Genomic DNA, 16,986 nt, shown 5'->3' with positions numbered 1-16,986 from the left:
TCTGAAACCATCAAGCAAAGGATGTTTTGCAGTATGTACCACAGTCAATGCCAGGTGCAAATCTTTCAACAAAAGGTGTTTTTTCTTTTTTTTTTGGTTGGGGGGTGGTGGTGGTGTACCAGTTGGGGAAAGGATAATAGGAGAAGGTTCAGAAAAAATAAAAACCTTTAAAAGTTCAATTAAGCTCAGGATGAGCTTTACAAATTCAGAGGAGTTTTACAATTAAGTAAAACAACACAGTTACCCTACCCAACCCATATCTCTTCTGGAATTCTGAAGGCACTTCACTCTAGGCATCATTGTGAATTATGCAAATCTTGAGAGATCTTTCAAATCCAGTAACCACTAAGAGTACTACAAAACCAGTCTGGGGTTTAGTCAAACTAGTAGGATATAGGAAGATGGTGAGGAAATGAAATCACAGTGAATCCCCGAACCCTAATTTTAGCCAATTATTTTCATTTCCTTTACCACCAACCTTTCTTTTCTAACTGGAGTGGTAAAAATAAATAACAAAATTGATTTTCCCCTTCCTACCCTGAAATGAAAACATCCAAGGATGCGATACCCTTAGACATTTAAATATTCAACCACTGAATAATTGAGAGCTCACAATAGAGAAATCTTAGATTATGTCTAGTGTTGTGAGTTTTCAGACTCAATCAGGTAGCAGATAATAAGCTATTTGGTTCCAGATACCGATAGAGACACTGACAGCAGCAGAAATTCAATAAATGTGTGAGTGTTAGAAAAGAAAGTACCTGAAGTTAGTCTAATATACCATCCATTCACTAGCGCTGATAATGAAAGAAGGCTTTATATAACAACTGAATTTTGAAATCCATAGTTTTCTCTGTATTTAATAGATGAGTTAATGTTTACTGGGCACGTACTATATTCTAGGTCCAGTTTTCAACAATTTATTGGCATAGTTGAATGCCAATAACCATCATTACAATAACCCTATAAGATGGTTATATAACTAGCCATATTTTACAAATGAGATAGCTGGGGATCAGAGAAGTTCGAAAACCTCACCCAGGATACATCTAGTAAGCAGCGGAGTCAGGATTTGAACTCAAGTCTGTCTGACTCCAGCCATGCTCTTAAGCACTGTGCTGGACTCCTTGGTGTCTGTCAGTCCTCTGATGGAATCCTTACTCATTCGTACTTCTCCCAGAGCTGGAAATGAGATGCAAGAGACAGAAAAAGTGTTGAGAACAAAACTGAAATGCAGAAATCCTCCGTCATCTGTTATGTACAAAGGAGGTCCTAGTTAGATGCTAGGTGTGGCGTGAGGGTGCAAGATGGAATTATCAATAGAATTTGAAATAGGGGAGACAGAATTGCACACAACTGTAATAAATACAAACCGGTATGACATTACATATTATTACTGCACATGACATAATAGGGGAAAAGAAGTACTGGGCGGATGAGACCAGGATTTAAATCCAGTTTTCACCACATACTAGCCGAGGGACTGGCTCAATCAGAGACTCTACAGGAAACAGGTAGTTCAAATAAGAGACTCAGTGAAAGGACTACAGTTGACCCTTGAACAATGCAGGAGTTTGGGAAAATCTACAAATAATTTAGAGTCAACATTTGGTATCCATGTTTCCTCCATATCTGTGGTTCTGCTTCTGCGGATTCAACCAACTGAGCATGGTGTGGTACTGTAGTATTTATGATTGAAAAAATCTGCATATAAATGGACCATGCAGTTCAAACCCCTATTGTTCAGGGGTCAACTGTATTTTAGAGGTCTTAAGGAGGGCAGGGGCAGACGATATTAATGCACTCAGACTCTAGCAAGAGTGGAAGCTGATACCACTTAGAGGACTGAAAAAAGCAGGGGAAGAAATAGTGAGAATTGGCATCATAGAAGTGAGGGTACCCGACAGGAGCCATAGTTGTACAGAGCTACTGTCACTACCAGAGACAAGGTCTGGATCTGGGAAAGAGCGGGGAAGAAGTACCCCGACCTCCATCCTCATGCCCTCTGATCTTCTGCTGGTGCCTCAAATCAGCCGATCCCTCCCGAAAGCTAACCTGCCTGAGAACCCAATCCTCTATGAGGGTCTGTCTCCCACGTGGAGAACGGCTGTGAGGGAAGGGGATGGAGAATAACCTTGAACAAGTCACCTCCTCTCTCTAAATTTCAGTTTCCTTATCTGTGCTATAGTGCCTACCATATTAATAGTGGCCTTATAATTTCTACTTTCAACTTTTGATTTTGAAAATTTTCAGTCTTACAAAGAATTTATAAGAAAAGTATTATGCACACAGTGATATAACCTTCACCTAGATTCTCCAGTTGTTAACATTTTGTCATTGTTGTTCTGTTATTATTATTCTTTCTCTCTGCTGACACAAACATATACACATATTTTTGCTGAACCATTTGAGAGTTATTTGCCAACACCCTGAGACTTTATCCCTAAATATTTAAGCAAATATCACCCCCAAACAAAGAAATTTCCCTACATAACCCCAATAAGATGATAACACTCAGCAAATTTAAAATTAATGCAATGCAATTATCAAATATAGTATGTATTCAAATTTGCCCAAGTATCTCAATAATACACTTTACAGTTGAATTTTTTTAATCAAGGATTACACATTGGATTTTGTTGTCATGCCTCCTTAATCGCCTTTAATCTACAACAGTTTTTCAGGTTTTTTATTTTGTAATCTTTCATGATATTAAGGCCAGTTTTGAAGGCCAGTTGTTTTGCAGAATGTTCCCACTATGGATTTTTCTAGTTGTTTTTTCATAATTAGATTCAGTTTAAGCAATTTTGGCAATAATACTACAGAGGTGTGTTCTTCTCAGTGTATTGCATCTGGACTTGATGTCAGAATGCCCATCATAGGTGATCTTCAGTTTGATCACTTGGTTAAGGCAGTATATGCTAGATTTATCCATTATTTTCTCCCCTTTGTAATTATCAAGTCATCTATGGGATGATATATGTGAATATATCTTTTTCACCAGCATTCTTTCACCCAGTGGTTTTTACAACTGTTGCTTGGCAGAAATAGTTTCATAAAAGTATAATTAGGGGAGCTGGTAAGAGTTCTTTACAAGTTTCTACGATGACCCTCATCTCTTTTTATGTTAAACTGTTTTCATTCATTTATCTATTTAAATGTTTATAGTGTGCTCATCATGTGCCTTGGCACTGTGAAATTTTTACCTGTGGCTTCATGGTTGCCTAAGCTAATATCTTTAGCTCGGCTCTTTCTCCTGTGCTCCAGATCCACATTGGCAATTGCTTTTGAGGGTCTCCACGTTACCATCTATGGATACCTTAAAGTCAACATGCCCGAATGGAACTCATTATCTTCACTTCCCGATCTGCTCTTCTTCTATTTTCTATTCCAGTAAATTACACTTCTGTTTTCTCAGTGACTCTGTAATAAAAAGGACTCCTAGTTACTGAGTAGCCAGCCTCCGTAATAGGTCTTTTATATACGTTACATGCATTATCTCATGAAATCCTTGCAATAGAATTGCAGCTATTTTCTGAAGGTCATTGGGCCCTTAGCCCCAGATAAACAGCTAGCAAGTCTTCATGCTAGGATTCAAATCCAGTTCTCTTTGGCTTCAAAGCCTTTGCTTTAGTATAGTGATTAACAGCATCATTGGCTTCAAATCCTGGCTCTCCTACCAACGACGGGGGATTGGATAAGTCTTCTTAACTCTCAGTGCTTTGGTTTTCTCCTCTATAAATTGGGAAAGCCAATAATCCCTGCCTTGTAGGATGGTTTGGAGACTTGAATCAGATAAAACTTGACAAACATTTGAACAATTCCTGGCAGCACCAAGCCATAAATCTGGTGTCACCCTAAATTCCTCCATCCACTCACTGCTTGAGGATTATTCCCCTTAGGGACCTTGTCACCACTTCTGTCATTGCCTTAGTTTAGACCTGGAGTTGGCAAACTATGGCCGGAAGGCCAAATCCAGCCTCCACCTGTTTTTGTAAATAATTTTTTTAAAAATTGAGGTATGATTGACATTAAAAATAAGGTTTCATTGGAACACAGCCATGCCCATTCATTTACATATTTTTTGTGATTGCTTTCACCTTACCACAGCAGCGTTGAGTAGTGGCAACAGAGACCACTCTATATGGCCTGCAAAGCCCAATATATTTACGGTCTGACCCTTTATAGAAAACAGTTTGCCAATTCCTGGTTGCCTGTGGTATTGCAATAGTCTCCTTCCTGGGTTTCCTGGTTATATCTTCTTCCTCCTTGAACTCATACTCACCACCTGTCCTCCTGTGCTGGGGGAACTTCCCTAAAATGTGCACGTAATCATGCCTATTTGCTCCTTATGGTGCATTGAAGACTAAGAACCTAGTCTTCCACGTACTGGTGATCCCCATACTAGGCTTGTTCTCTGGCTGTAATGAATGCTTTACGCCCTTTCTAGCCTGGCACACGCTGTTTTTCTGGTCTGAATACCCGCCTCTTGTCCCTTGTCCTTAAAAATAAGTTCAGCATTTACTTCTCTGAGAAGCGCTTTCTGACTTCCACAGGCTGAACCAATGGCTTCTGCTTCTTTATGGCTTCGGCAATACTTCAACTTCAGCATTTATCCACAATTTCATGATCATGGGTTTAAATGTCTGCCTTGTGACTGCTGTGGCTTCCTCTCAAGATTAGGAACGTACATTTTTCACTTTTGTATCTCCAGTGCCCAGACTGGGATCTGGCCCTTAGTTAAGCGTCCATTAAGTTGTTACTGCCTGCTGGCATTTCAGGTGGGGTTTGAAGGCTTACATAAGGAGCTTGAGGAGTATGGGAAAGAGGCAGGTCAGGAGAGAGGTGACACCTTAGCTAACACCTGGAGGATAAAACAAGATAATGGGAGGGAGAAGGCAGTAGGAACAGTGTTGGTTAAGCTGCTGGAACCTGAAAGAGGTGTGTTGGAGAGATGATGGGCAGAGGAAGGGGGCATGTGAGGGGATGCTGGAAGATAGTCTAAGAAGAGAAGCGTCAGGCCCGTACTCTACACAGCCTCCTTTGCTGTGTTGAGGAGCCTGGGCAAGGGAAACCATGAAGGGCTGCAGGAAGCAAACACCATACTGTCTGCTTGTGTGTCGGTCTTCTGGAAGTCCTTTGAGGCATTGACTACGTTTTTGTTTTGTCGTCATTCAGTCCTACACGCACACAATTTCTGGCATATCATAGGCTCTCAATAAACGTGACTTTCATCATTGAAATATAAGAAAACTCCCCAGTTTTAAGAGTGGGGTAGTCTCCTGTGCTTAGTATTTTCTTAGAGGATGAACATTTGCTCTGTCTGTGACTTTCATAAATTCAAGAACTTCAGTCATATTTCACCTCAGTCCTTGGATTTTCTGCTTGAAAACTTCCCATTAGGAAAAAAAAGTCTATTCTCTGATGGAAGGTTTGAATTTCTTGGATCATTTTCGTTGACTTTTTCTTCTTCAATTCTGTTTTGTCTTTGTTGAGTTAAGGCTTTCAAGAGCACCAGAATTCTTTCCTAATCCGCAAAACCAGAGGCAGATCAATTTATTTCTTGTGATTTTGGTATTTTCTCTTAACAAAAGTCTTAAATGGAGCTAGGAGAAATAAACTCTGATTTGCAAAGCATGCCAAAGATGGTGCCTCACAGGTGGAATGCAAAGCTTTTATTAATGATGCCCAGGCTAATTCTGTCTTTAGCACAAGGGCTCAGAGAGCCAGCAACTTAGCAGTTTTGGTGGGGGGTGTCAATTAAATAAATTGGGTCATAAAATATGCCTAGACGATTGGATAAAACTGGGACTTAGGGGGACTCCTGCACTCCAGGAAATTCTCCAAGTCTCCACTTATCCTCAAAATGAACAAGAAGCTTCAGTTTCAAATTGAGTGCATTTTCCATCCATGGATTGGCTTGTTTTGTTCAGTTTTACTTTGAGTATTTGAGGTTATCTTTTCGACGTAACAGCTAAACCCACGGCTTCCTTTCTCGTAAAACCAAAACAAAAAGGCTAGAAATTCAGGTGCCTTCTGTGTGTGCACATGTGTAGTACATACCTGGGATCAAAGCCAGCTATATAAAGTCCTTGATTCTGTGTGGGTTCAAACACATTTCAAAGCTTCAGTATCCTGAAAGTTTTCGCTCTGCTTCCTGAAGACCTGAACACCGCTCCCATAAAGCCATGGCTTGCTTTGGATTCCAGAGTCATGGGGCTCGGCTGGACCTGGCTTCTAGGACCTGGCCCTGTACTGCCCTGTTTTCTCTTCTCTTCATCCCCGTTTTCTCTAAAGGTGAGTGAGGCTATTGGAGCATGGAGGTGGAGGAGGTGTTTCTCCCACCTGGGTTTCATTTCTTTTAGCAGTCAAGGGCAGTGATTTATAGCAAATCCAGAAGCTAAAGGTGAGACTCCAATCTCCTGGCTTGGGCAGCTCTGTATTCCAAGGCAGGCAGGCGACAGCCGGCAGCAGCAAATCAGCAGAGACACAGCCCTTAGCAGTTTGCTAGGCATGGAGTGGGAGCTTAACGAGTACATGTGAGTTGGTCTGGGAGACATGAGCAATTTCAGACACTTCCATAAGATTAGAAGAGAATACTGCAAAGTTAAGTGATTTAAGAGAGAAAAGATACCCACCATCCTAAATCCATTTGGGCTTGGAATCAGGGTTAGCTCAAGATTTCCCTTTTTAAAGAACACTGGTTTAGGCAAATTATGGGAAGTTTCTTTCCTACCCAATTCAAGGTTTTAAGGTCCTCTGATTCACTTTTATAAACGGATTAGCCTGCTTGTTTAAACTTTCAGCATTCTTTACTCAATGCAGGGTTTTAAGGTCCTCTTAATCGACTCTATAGTTAGCTAATTATTTTAAAAAATGAAAGCAATTTGAAGTAGTAAAACAAAAAAAAAAAAGAAAAAAGAAAGGAAGAAAGAATGAATGAAAGAGAGAACAAAAGAATGAAAGAAAGAAAGAGCCATAGGTCTGTTTGGCATAAGATACTTAATTGTCGCCTGACTTATCTCTGGACTTTAGGTGCAGATTCCCCAGTTTTCAGATGAAATAAAGCTCTTTAGAGGTTGATACCCGGTCTGTTACAATGGTGTAAAATGGTGACCATTTTACCAGAAGGTGAATTTCAACCTTCTTTCCCTCTAGACCTTCTCGGTTGAAAAACCATGTGGTTTATACAAAGTAGGTGCTCAAAAGATATTTGATTATTAATTTTTACTGTATAAGAAATATTCATACACATTTTCTTATTTTACATGTTTTGAACATGTAAAGTTAAATACCAGAGAAATAATCAAATTTACTTTTAAGAAAATTTATCTCAACTTGTAACTGGGATCCTTCCATGGTGGATATTGGAAAATTGTGTAACCAGATTTAGTGGTGATAATTGGGAGCTTTCCTCAGGGGAGGGCAGGAAACTTGGTCTTCTTTAAGCTTAGAGTCAACACAACAAATGGGCAGGATATAATGATTAATGCACAAAAAACCTTTAATACAGGGCCGAATTTGATTAAGTGCTGCGGTGGAGTTATAATAGTACAAAGGATGCTCAGAGGGCATCTCTGATAGACAGAAATGAGGATTGGGGAAGAAAACTACTGTCTAGCCAACCAGGGCTTCTGGATTAACCATGGCAACGGCTGCTGCCATATTGTTCTCTCTTCTGAGGACACAGGTTGTCTACTACAGGTGCTTGGGGGAAAGGACTAATGTTTTCAGAATAAAGTGATTTATACATAGGAAGAGGTGTCCTGGAAGCTCAGATTGGAGTGGTAAACTGGGATCAGATTATGGAGACAGTGAATGTTATTTGTGTTTGTAATCAGTGGTGTATAAGGCATGAAAGGGTTTGAACAGAATGAGTGACATGGTTCAGTCCAAGTTTTGAGTGTCACTTGTGTGATTGATCGACTGGAGAGGGGCCCAGTTAGTTACAGGAAAGTAATTTGTCATGAAGCCACCATTTTTTAGATGATGTGAGCCCTTTTGTATGGAGAGCTGGCCTCCCTTCTCCTGTAGAAGCCAGAGGGAAAGGAACAAAGGAACACAAGGTGTTCAAGTGAAGGAGAGAGGGCGGTGGAAGAGGTGATGACAGTGGCAGGGGAAGCCCATAGAAGTAACAGCAGGGTTGCCTCAGCCTACAGAGGAAATGACCCGGTGCCCTCGGCTTGGTGGCTTCCTTCATCAAGCAGCATACCTCATTCTCTGGTAACAATGCAGGGAAGGGGGCGGCCGGCACCGAGAGCCAAGGCTCAGCTCCTTGTGGGCGATTGAGGTCCAGGGCCAGGTCAATGTGGGCAGAGGTTATTAAGGTATACTTTGAGGGATAAAGCAAGACTCTATACCTCAGCCTCCAAACTTTCCCCTACTACTCTTATAGGTCCTACAGCTCTATCATAACCTTAGAATACCAGAGTGGGAAGGCACTCTGATGTCATCTGATCTAATCCCCTCTTTTGCATGTGAGGGAAAAATGAAGCCTACGGGCGAGGCATGGCTTTCCCCAAATCAAGTATTTCATGGTAGAGCCAGCCCTTCTCTTTGTCACATCAGTATTCTTCATGCCACAACCAACTGCCTTCAAGGCACTGTTTTCCAACAAGGAAGCACCTTCACGGAAAGTAACTGGAAGACAGTGGCGAGATGGAGGCGGTGCTGGGGTGGGTGGAGAAGGAAAGGGGTAGGGGAGGGTGATGGGTTTGTTGATGGTGGGGAGAGAAAGGCTGACAGGTGAAACTGGAGGGGGCCATCAAAGATCAACTTTGCCCGGCCCGAGGGTTTTGCCAGGACCTGGTCATGGGAGAGCATGAGTTCATTGAGTTCCCTTTGGTTTTCCTGCTTTAGGGGTGCACGTGACCCAGCCCGCAGTGGTGCTGGCCAGCAGTCGGGGTGTTGCCAGCTTCGTGTGTGAATATGGGTCATCAGGCAAAGCCGCCGAGGTCCGGGTGACGGTGTTGCGGAAGGCAGGCGGCCAGCTGAACGAAGTCTGCGCCGCGACCTACATGGTGGAGGACGAGCTGACCTTCCTGGAGGATTCCGCTTGCGCCGGCACCTCCAGTGGGAACAAAGTGAACCTCACCATCCAAGGGCTGAGGGCCACGGACATCGGGCTCTACATCTGCAAGGTGGAGCTCATGTACCCGCCGCCCTACTATGTGGGCATGGGCAATGGAACCCAAATTTACGTCATTGGTAAGCATCACTGACGATGCCTTTTGCATTGCTGTCTCTTCTTTGTGTGCAAACAGTTTTGCTCCTTGATTTCAGGTCGTTCATGTTTAGGATTGTGGGAATTCTCTTTAAGAGTTCTCTGGCATACAGCATGGTAGTCCTACTCAGTATGGGTGGCGAGGCAAACGGCATTCTGATTATAAAATAAAATGAGCTGGGGAAGGTGTTTTTCCTCCCGGCAGGTTGGGGCACTCACACTGGAGTGATACCCAGCATGAAATTTGGCCTTGGCCTTTGATCTGAAACTCCTGGCAAAGTAGCTCCAAGAGTCAGACTTACCTGGGGTCCAGCGATTCCATTTAGCGGTGGACACCAAGGTCTGGAAGCTTGAACTTCTTCCTTCTCTCACCAATGGGGGGAGTACCGCCCCAGAATTTAGAAAGCATCTCAGGGAAGCTCTGCTTTGTTCTCTGTTGCAGATCCAGAACCATGCCCGGATTCTGATTTCCTCCTCTGGATCCTGGCAGCAGTTAGTTCAGGGCTGTTTTTCTACAGCTTCCTCATCACAGCTGTTTCTTTGAGCAAAATGGTGAGTGCAGTGCCGACAACGCACCATCCCTGGTCAGAATACCTTTAGTGATAACAACTGGCCGAATGATGCTGTTGAGTCGAGTTTTCTTGAGATGAAGCAATAAATGAAGAAGAGGAAGTACAGTGGTAAAGAACACACTAGAACCCTTGGCATTGGCCTTTGAGGTTTCAGGATGACTAATATTTTATATGAGTGTGTTTGACATTGAATGTTTGTGTGCTTTTGCACAGGGTTTCATTTTGAGTAGCTGAACAACACGGGGCAGTTGTTTTGCTCTTTATCTTCATGACAATTGTACTTAATAACCCTGAAACATAAGATTAGGTTGGGCAGAATGCTGCTGGAGAAGACCACAGGGGTGGTTAATGTCCCTCTGCTTTACCTGGAAGGCATCTCTCTGTGCCACCCTACTTGAGCCTTCCTTGACCAAGCTGTAGGCGTCCACATAACACCTGCCCAGGGCTCCCTGTTACCCAGTCTGCTCGACTGGCAAGCCTTACGCTCTTCTCCAACCCAGTAAATGAGAACCCAGTTTTCATTTACTACAGTTGTTGTAGAAGAAGCAGAGGTATGGAATCCGGACTTCTGTCAAGATTTCTGACAGTCGCTTGCAAGCTCCTTTGCCTGAGGCTGGCTTTGCCATCACAAACCTCTCCCTCCCCTTCCTCTCTCTGTCCCCTTCTCTTCCACTCCCTTACTCCCTCCTTCTCTCCCTCCCGCACCCCTACACTCTATTCCAAGATCCTCTACTCAATCTGTTCTGTTGCTGTAGCTTCCTTCTACCTCATTTGCTACAAAGTGCCACACTAACTACTAGACTAGACCTCAATTTACTGAGGTGATAAAAACTGGGAACTAATGTGGACCGAGAAAAAAGTAATAAAGAGTATGTGAGGAGTAGAGATGAGGCATGCTGCTCCCAAAGAGAATAATTGAAGTTTATTATCTTATCAAGTTCATCCCTTCACAAACAAGATCCAGTCCATTATCATAGGCATTTTGGGTGTTCTTTCTAAAGCTTTCTTGAAGTTTCTTTCTGCTATCTCCCAGTCAGGGAAAATGATTTCTATCTTAAGTCAATAGCACAGAGTTATTTACCCGAAATGAATTTTAATAGCTGAATCAAGAAAATCTCCTGGGGCTTATAATTCTGTATGTTGTGAACATCTATTTTTCAGTGGGGTAGGGACCCAATATTTGTTGAATCCTATTATAGTTAGAAGTGGCTTCTGTATTCCTCAATACTAATTACTGTTTCTTTTTATGTTTGTTTGGCAGCTGAAGAAAAGAAGCCCTCTTACTACAGGGGTCTATGTGAAAATGCCCCCAACAGAGCCAGAATGTGAAAAGCAATTTCAGCCTTATTTCATTCCCATCAATTGAGAGACCATTATGAAGAAAAAAGACTATTTTCCAATTTGTAAGAGCTGAGGCAGTTCTAACTTTTTGCTATCCAGCTATTTTTGTTTGTTTGTGTATTTTGGGGGATTCATCTCTCTTTAATATAAAGCAGGATGCAGAACCCAAATTAAGCGTACTACAATTTAAAACAAAAGAGCAGAAAAACAGAGCCGGGCTGGTTCTGTCACATCTGATCCAATTTTAGGAAAAGCATCACTTGGGAGCAATATGGGGATGCAGCATTACAATGTGGAGTCAAGGACATAAGTTAGGGAATGGTACAGTTCCAAGAAAGCAAAGGAAGAAGTAAGAGAGAGGATGGTATTGTATACATCTTGTATTTACCTGTGAGAAGTTTATAGCTGAAATGACGTTTTCAAGTAAAATTTTTATGCTGTGTTATTTTTCTTAACAAATATATAATTACATAAAGACTTTAAAAATACTCACATGGCTATATTTTAGCCAGTGATTCCAAAGGTTGTATTGTAACAATATGTATTTTTTATTTGATAGTATTGTGCATGGGGGCCACATGTGCTTTTGTGTATTTGCTGGTAGTTTGAGTATAAACACTATATGGCAGTGTCTTCCCACCATGGGTTCAGGGGAAGTTTTGTGGAGAGACTCAGGACACTAATACACCAGGTAGAGTACAAGGTCACTTGCCAACTGGCTTGGAAACTGGGTAAGGTCATAGCTGATTCTTGCAGACGTGTTGGGCTGAATTGGTGTTGACATGGGCTTTGGGCTTTTATGCCAACTCTTTCCACTGGTTTGCAAGGAAGCCAAAGCTGGTGGTATCTGAGTTAACTTGATAGAGCACCTTCATCATCGAGAAAATGGCTCATTTCAGGAGTCTTGTGGGTATGAACCTCAAGGAAGCTCCAGTTCCATGGGGGCCCCAATTCCTTACACATGGTTAATGCCACAGACAGAAAAAAGCAGCAGATGGCAGAACAGGATGCGAAGGGCTCTGAAAACTAACACTGTTGGTGTTTTTTAACTTGATATTTTCCGTGAAAATGCAACAACATGTATAATATTTTTAATTAAATAAAAATCTGTGGTGGTTGTTTTCCAGAGTTGTTTTTGACGTTCCTTATATGTGAGTATTGTGTTTGAGTTTATTTTTGATTGATTCATTTAGCAGCTGGTTGAGTCTCCAATATTAGGAATACTGAGAACAAATCGAAAAAACCCAAAAGGGCAAATAATGCTTCATGAATCAGCCCTTTACCTGCAAGCCATTCTTGGAAGGAATTCATCCTCTGTCCTTTTGATTGCTTCACCACTGTTTGGGATATGAAGCGAGCTACCACAGCTACAGCAGCGCTTGATAAATCACACAGCGTTCTCTTTAGCACAGGTTCTTTACCCCCTCTTTCTCACCCAGACCTTTCCCAGCTCTACTCGAGCACTGATTACAGTTGCCATGGCAACTCCAGTGTTGTCAACCGTGGTCCTGGCAGCCATTTTGCTCTGCTTCTGTAGTAAACGGAGCTTTCCCTTGCGGCTTCCAGAGGGACTCTTTCACAAATGTGAGGAACACATCCCCTCTGTGATTCTTGGTTAACCAGTATGTAGCCTCAGCCTGCTTGGTTTCCACTTAAGGTTTCTCATTCTTGACCTCCACATCCTGTTGTTGTTTTGCGCAACGATTCTCAGGGTGGCCAGGGATCACCTATAATTGAATCAGCTGGGTCACTTCCTAAAAATGCTGATTCAAGTGCTTAACCTCAGATGCACTGAATCAGAACCTTTGGGTGATGGGGCCAGGAGTTTGCTCTCCCAACAGCCTCCTCAGTGCTTCTTAGACCCCCCAGGTTTTGAGGATTGCTGTTTAGGCAGCTCTCTCTCTCTTGCTCACTAAAGCTCTCTCTTTTTTTGCAAGCAAGTGCTAACAAACAAATGAGAGAGCACATAGTGAGCATTCCAGAAAGTTGTGTTAAATAAAAAGAAATAGGTCTTCCAAATATGGTAATGGCACTTACGTAGAATAAGCTCCTACTATGCAGAAGACTGTTTCTCTTGATTTCTTGGTCTTTGGTTGGAAGCCATGAAGAAACACACAGTTTATGAGGCCCAATGGATAGTCTGATACCATTTCTGCTCCTCCAAATGTCTTTAGAGAGATCATTCTTCTCCATAGTTGATGGAAGATCTAAATGACAGAGGGCCTTAGGCAAGGGATCTCTCGGGCATCTTTCAGACACCATTAGACAATGGACTACTTTACATAAGCTTAATATCTCCTCTACTATCATCTGAAATTCTACCATTAGCTATTCATTGAGTTAAGCATTGCCTACTTCACTCAGTCTCAATTTTGAAGACATATTAATAAAATACTCTTTGGCTCCAAAGAGTTTCTCCTATGGTAGAAGAAATAGGCAAGAAAGACTGTGACCTGAAAGGGTGGAAAGCAAATATGGGGTAGAGGTGTCTGGGGACCAAAGGAAAGCCTTTTCTAATCCCTAACTTGTTTATGAGGGTAGATCCATTGTCAGCAATACTCCGAGAGATGCACTGCCCTCAGATCAGAGGACCAATGGCTTTATGGCCTTCCAACCTTCATCACCATCACCATCTCTGGGATCAAGGTCTTGGGGAAGCCCCAAGACTCCAGTCATCATCAAATGAGGCTTGGTCCACCGTGGCTGAGAGGGGAGGGGTCCACTGTGCCCCTCCTCCTGGAACCACTAGTCTCAGGTAGGAATGTGGACACAAGAGGAGCAAGAGAGAGCTACCAGGGGTTGCCTGGGTCAACCCCAACTCTTACCAGTTCCCAGCACATACCTCTGCTCATCTCCCTTATTCCAATATGGTACTCTCATTTCTGCCACTTCCTGTTTCCCTATTCATCACCCCCAAATATCATTATCCCTCATTTTTGCATCCATAAACACTCATTTCAAATTCTGCCTCGTCCATCATATGTGCTGAGACTTCAAGCCTACATGGATTTTTCTCTTCTGTTTCGCAGCTATATTCAGTTTCGTCTCTAATAATTTCAGATGCGCATGGCTTTTCTCCCTAGCTTGGATGGAAACTTCTCCAAAATAGGCATCATCACAGCTTTAGGCACACAATAGATGCTCAAATAAGTATACTGGAGAGTTGGGGAGCTAGGACATCTGGGACAATGAGAGGGACCTGTCTTCTATGCAGAACATGGCTGTGCTTCTGAAGGTGGCTTCAAGCCTAATCTCCTTCCTCTTTGACCAAGAGAATTATGTGTAGGTCAATCTGTTTCTCAGCTTAAGCCTTTAAGACTGGAATGTGAGGTCCCTCTGGCTCCCTTTGCCCCACGCATTCTACTTTTATCTCAATCTAATCTTCCAATATTTTTTGGGGGAGGAGGGAGATGAATTCTCATTTTTATTCTCTGTTTTTTGAACTGTGGGTTGCTGCTAAAACTGACTATATTTTTATACTGAGTCTGTACCTTCTTCTGTCTCCACAGTTGATACACACTTACTTTACTTGGGACCAAAACTTGCAAACTGTTGATGTCACTGTGCTGTTAATTGGAGCAAGACCAGTCGGGAAGGTTAAGAATTTATACACTTAAGTTATTGTTTTTGGAGTTCTCAAAGTGAAGGAGAAGCTGGCTTTCTCTGGAAAGCTATTTCTATTGTTTTACTTCTCTTTTGCACCTGATTAGAGCGATGATTTAGGCGGCTTAGAGACCTTGTTTTATTTTATAAATTTGTTTTTCTCAGCTCAGGTCAATTTTCTTTGTTCAGACCAGAAAGATGACACATCCTATTGGTGGAGATGGAGGAAAGGTTCTTTACTTCCTCTTTTATGTGTCCTTGTCTACAGGCTGGGATAGGAGTTAATAGGTAGGTTTGCCAGATACAACCAAAAGAAAAAAAAACAAAAAACCCCAAAACCCAAAAACAGGATGCCCTGTGTTTGATCTGACAACCTTATCAGCAGGAAACTTTGTACCTTAATATGGTGTGAATAAAAAGTGTTCTGGAGACCCCTCCCCCCCATGAGTTTCTGGGCAGGAACAGCCTGAGACCGGGGCTGCTGTTTCAGTACTAACACAATCTCCTGTTCTCACTCCTGGGCACATGGTGGATGGATGCTCAGTATCGCTGGGGGCTAATGGGTCCTACAAAGGTGGCAGTTACTTATCTATTAAATTTTTTTCTTAGAGGTCAACTCTCTTTGTTCTATACGGTGAGAAGTCTGACATTCAGACCCGTCTTGGAAATCTTTGCTTTCGTGGGTGGACACTATTATAGCTGTTCTTACACTGAGTGTGCACAATAATTATTGGAACATTTGGAAAAAATGTAGATTGAGGTGCTTCAGATCCAGAGCTTCTTGCTTATAAGATCTGAGGCAGGGCCTGAGGGATTTTAATTCTTCAGTGAGTCTTTGAGATCTTACTCTCAGATGCCCTGGTCTAACTCAGGATCCTACCATCACAGATGATTAGGACTGGAGAGAGGACCTTGGAAATTGTCTTCACATTTTAGAAGAAAACGAGGCTCAGAGACATTAGGAAACTTGTCCAAGGTCACGAAGTCTGAGAAGACAGGTCTGTAGATTTTCACATCAGGGCTGTGCTGTGGGTGACACTTTGAGCCTTCCTGCTCAGGGACTGTCCTTTTTTTTTTTTTTTTTTTTTAATATATTGTTTTTTTTTTAAATTTTAATTTTAATTTATTTATTTATTTATGGCTGTGTTGGGTCTTCGTTTCTGTGCGAGGGCTTTCTCTAGTTGTGACAAGTGGGGGCCACTCTTCATCGCAGTGCACGGGCCTCTCATTATCGCGGCCTCTCGTTGCGGAGCACAGGCTCCAGACGCGCAGGCTCAGTAATTGTGGCTCACGGGCCTAGTTGCTCCGTGGCATGTGGGCTCCTCCCAGACCAGGGCTCGAACCCGTGTCCCCTGCATTGGCAGGCAGATTCTCAACCACTGCGCCACCAGGGAAGCCCCAGGGACTGTCCTTTTTAGGCTGCTTCTGGAACATCACTGCCATCACCCCAGGCTACCTCTAGAAAACCTGTTTTTCTTCTCACCTCCACCCCAGCTGCTCTGTTAAGTCTCAGTGTGACCATTACTACTCTTTCCTGCCTGATGTTGGCTCCATCTTTTCTATCTCTCCCTTAACCTTCCGGGGCCCTAGCAAGAGGGTCTCAGGTGATCCTCAGCAATCCAGCAGAAGGATGCAGCAGAAGAGAAGACAAAACAACTGCTGCCAACCTTCTGTCAGCAAAGCCTACAGTGCCCTGAGAAAGCTTCTCAATTCTGCTGGAAGTCACGGAACAACCCAGTGAAATGACACATGTTCTTTTTTTTTTATCACATGCCATCAGGTTACCATAGCAACCAACCTTGTTTTAAAAACATGATATTAGTCACCCAAAGTGATATTATCTATTCTAACAAAAAGAGGAGGCTCTCTCTGGGAGAAATTGTAGGAAATATATTTCAGGAGGTGACTTCAAATTTTAGAATGCAACGAAAGTGATGTCTCATGAACTACACTTTTCTGAGGACATTGCCTTTTTCTTCGTGCTTCACCTTGACAGCATTTTAGTTTGTTCAGTAGTCATCCCATTGTTATCTTATTTTCTTCAACGGGTTGAACACGAGCCTTGCTTTCCTTCCTTGTAGTTAACTGCAAGTCAGACATAGTCTTTAGTCTCCAGTGAGCACCTGTTTGCCCCTGGCACATCAAAGTTATCCTTATCCATGACTATAAGGACAGGAAGCTTGGATTTGTGAATGAAGACTAGCATCTCTAGTGTTGCTTTCCTCCTGAGGAAGCCGCCATGCTGGA

At 42.6% G+C, this 16,986-nt stretch overlaps 1 protein-coding gene and 1 long non-coding RNA gene across 3 annotated transcripts in view; both read left to right on the top strand.

Moving 5' to 3' along the window:
* LOC309631132 overlaps positions 1-16,986 on the top strand; it is a 372,959-nt gene that overhangs the window by 196,506 nt on the left and 159,467 nt on the right. The gene's annotated exons all lie outside the window — the stretch shown is intronic.
* Positions 1,270-16,152, top strand: CTLA4 (cytotoxic T-lymphocyte associated protein 4). Of its 2 annotated transcripts, XM_082396667.1 has the most exons (4): positions 6,168-6,297; positions 8,860-9,207; positions 9,666-9,775; positions 11,057-16,152. In XM_082396667.1, the coding sequence occupies exons 1-4, from the start codon at positions 6,189-6,191 to the stop codon at positions 11,159-11,161; spliced, it is 672 nt and encodes a 223-aa protein (XP_082252793.1). In that variant the 5' UTR covers positions 6,168-6,188; the 3' UTR covers positions 11,162-16,152. The 2 variants fall into 2 exon arrangements, with proteins under 2 accessions (XP_082252794.1, XP_082252793.1); XM_082396668.1 differs by lacking the exon at positions 9,666-9,775 and having other exon boundaries at positions 1,270-6,297.

Source organism: Balaenoptera borealis (assembly GCF_965194805.1).
Source record: "Balaenoptera borealis genome assembly, chromosome: 6".
NCBI lineage: Eukaryota > Metazoa > Chordata > Mammalia > Artiodactyla > Balaenopteridae > Balaenoptera > Balaenoptera borealis.
Note: the sequence above shows the minus strand (reverse complement) of the source record. Positions and strands in the feature narration are given on the sequence as shown.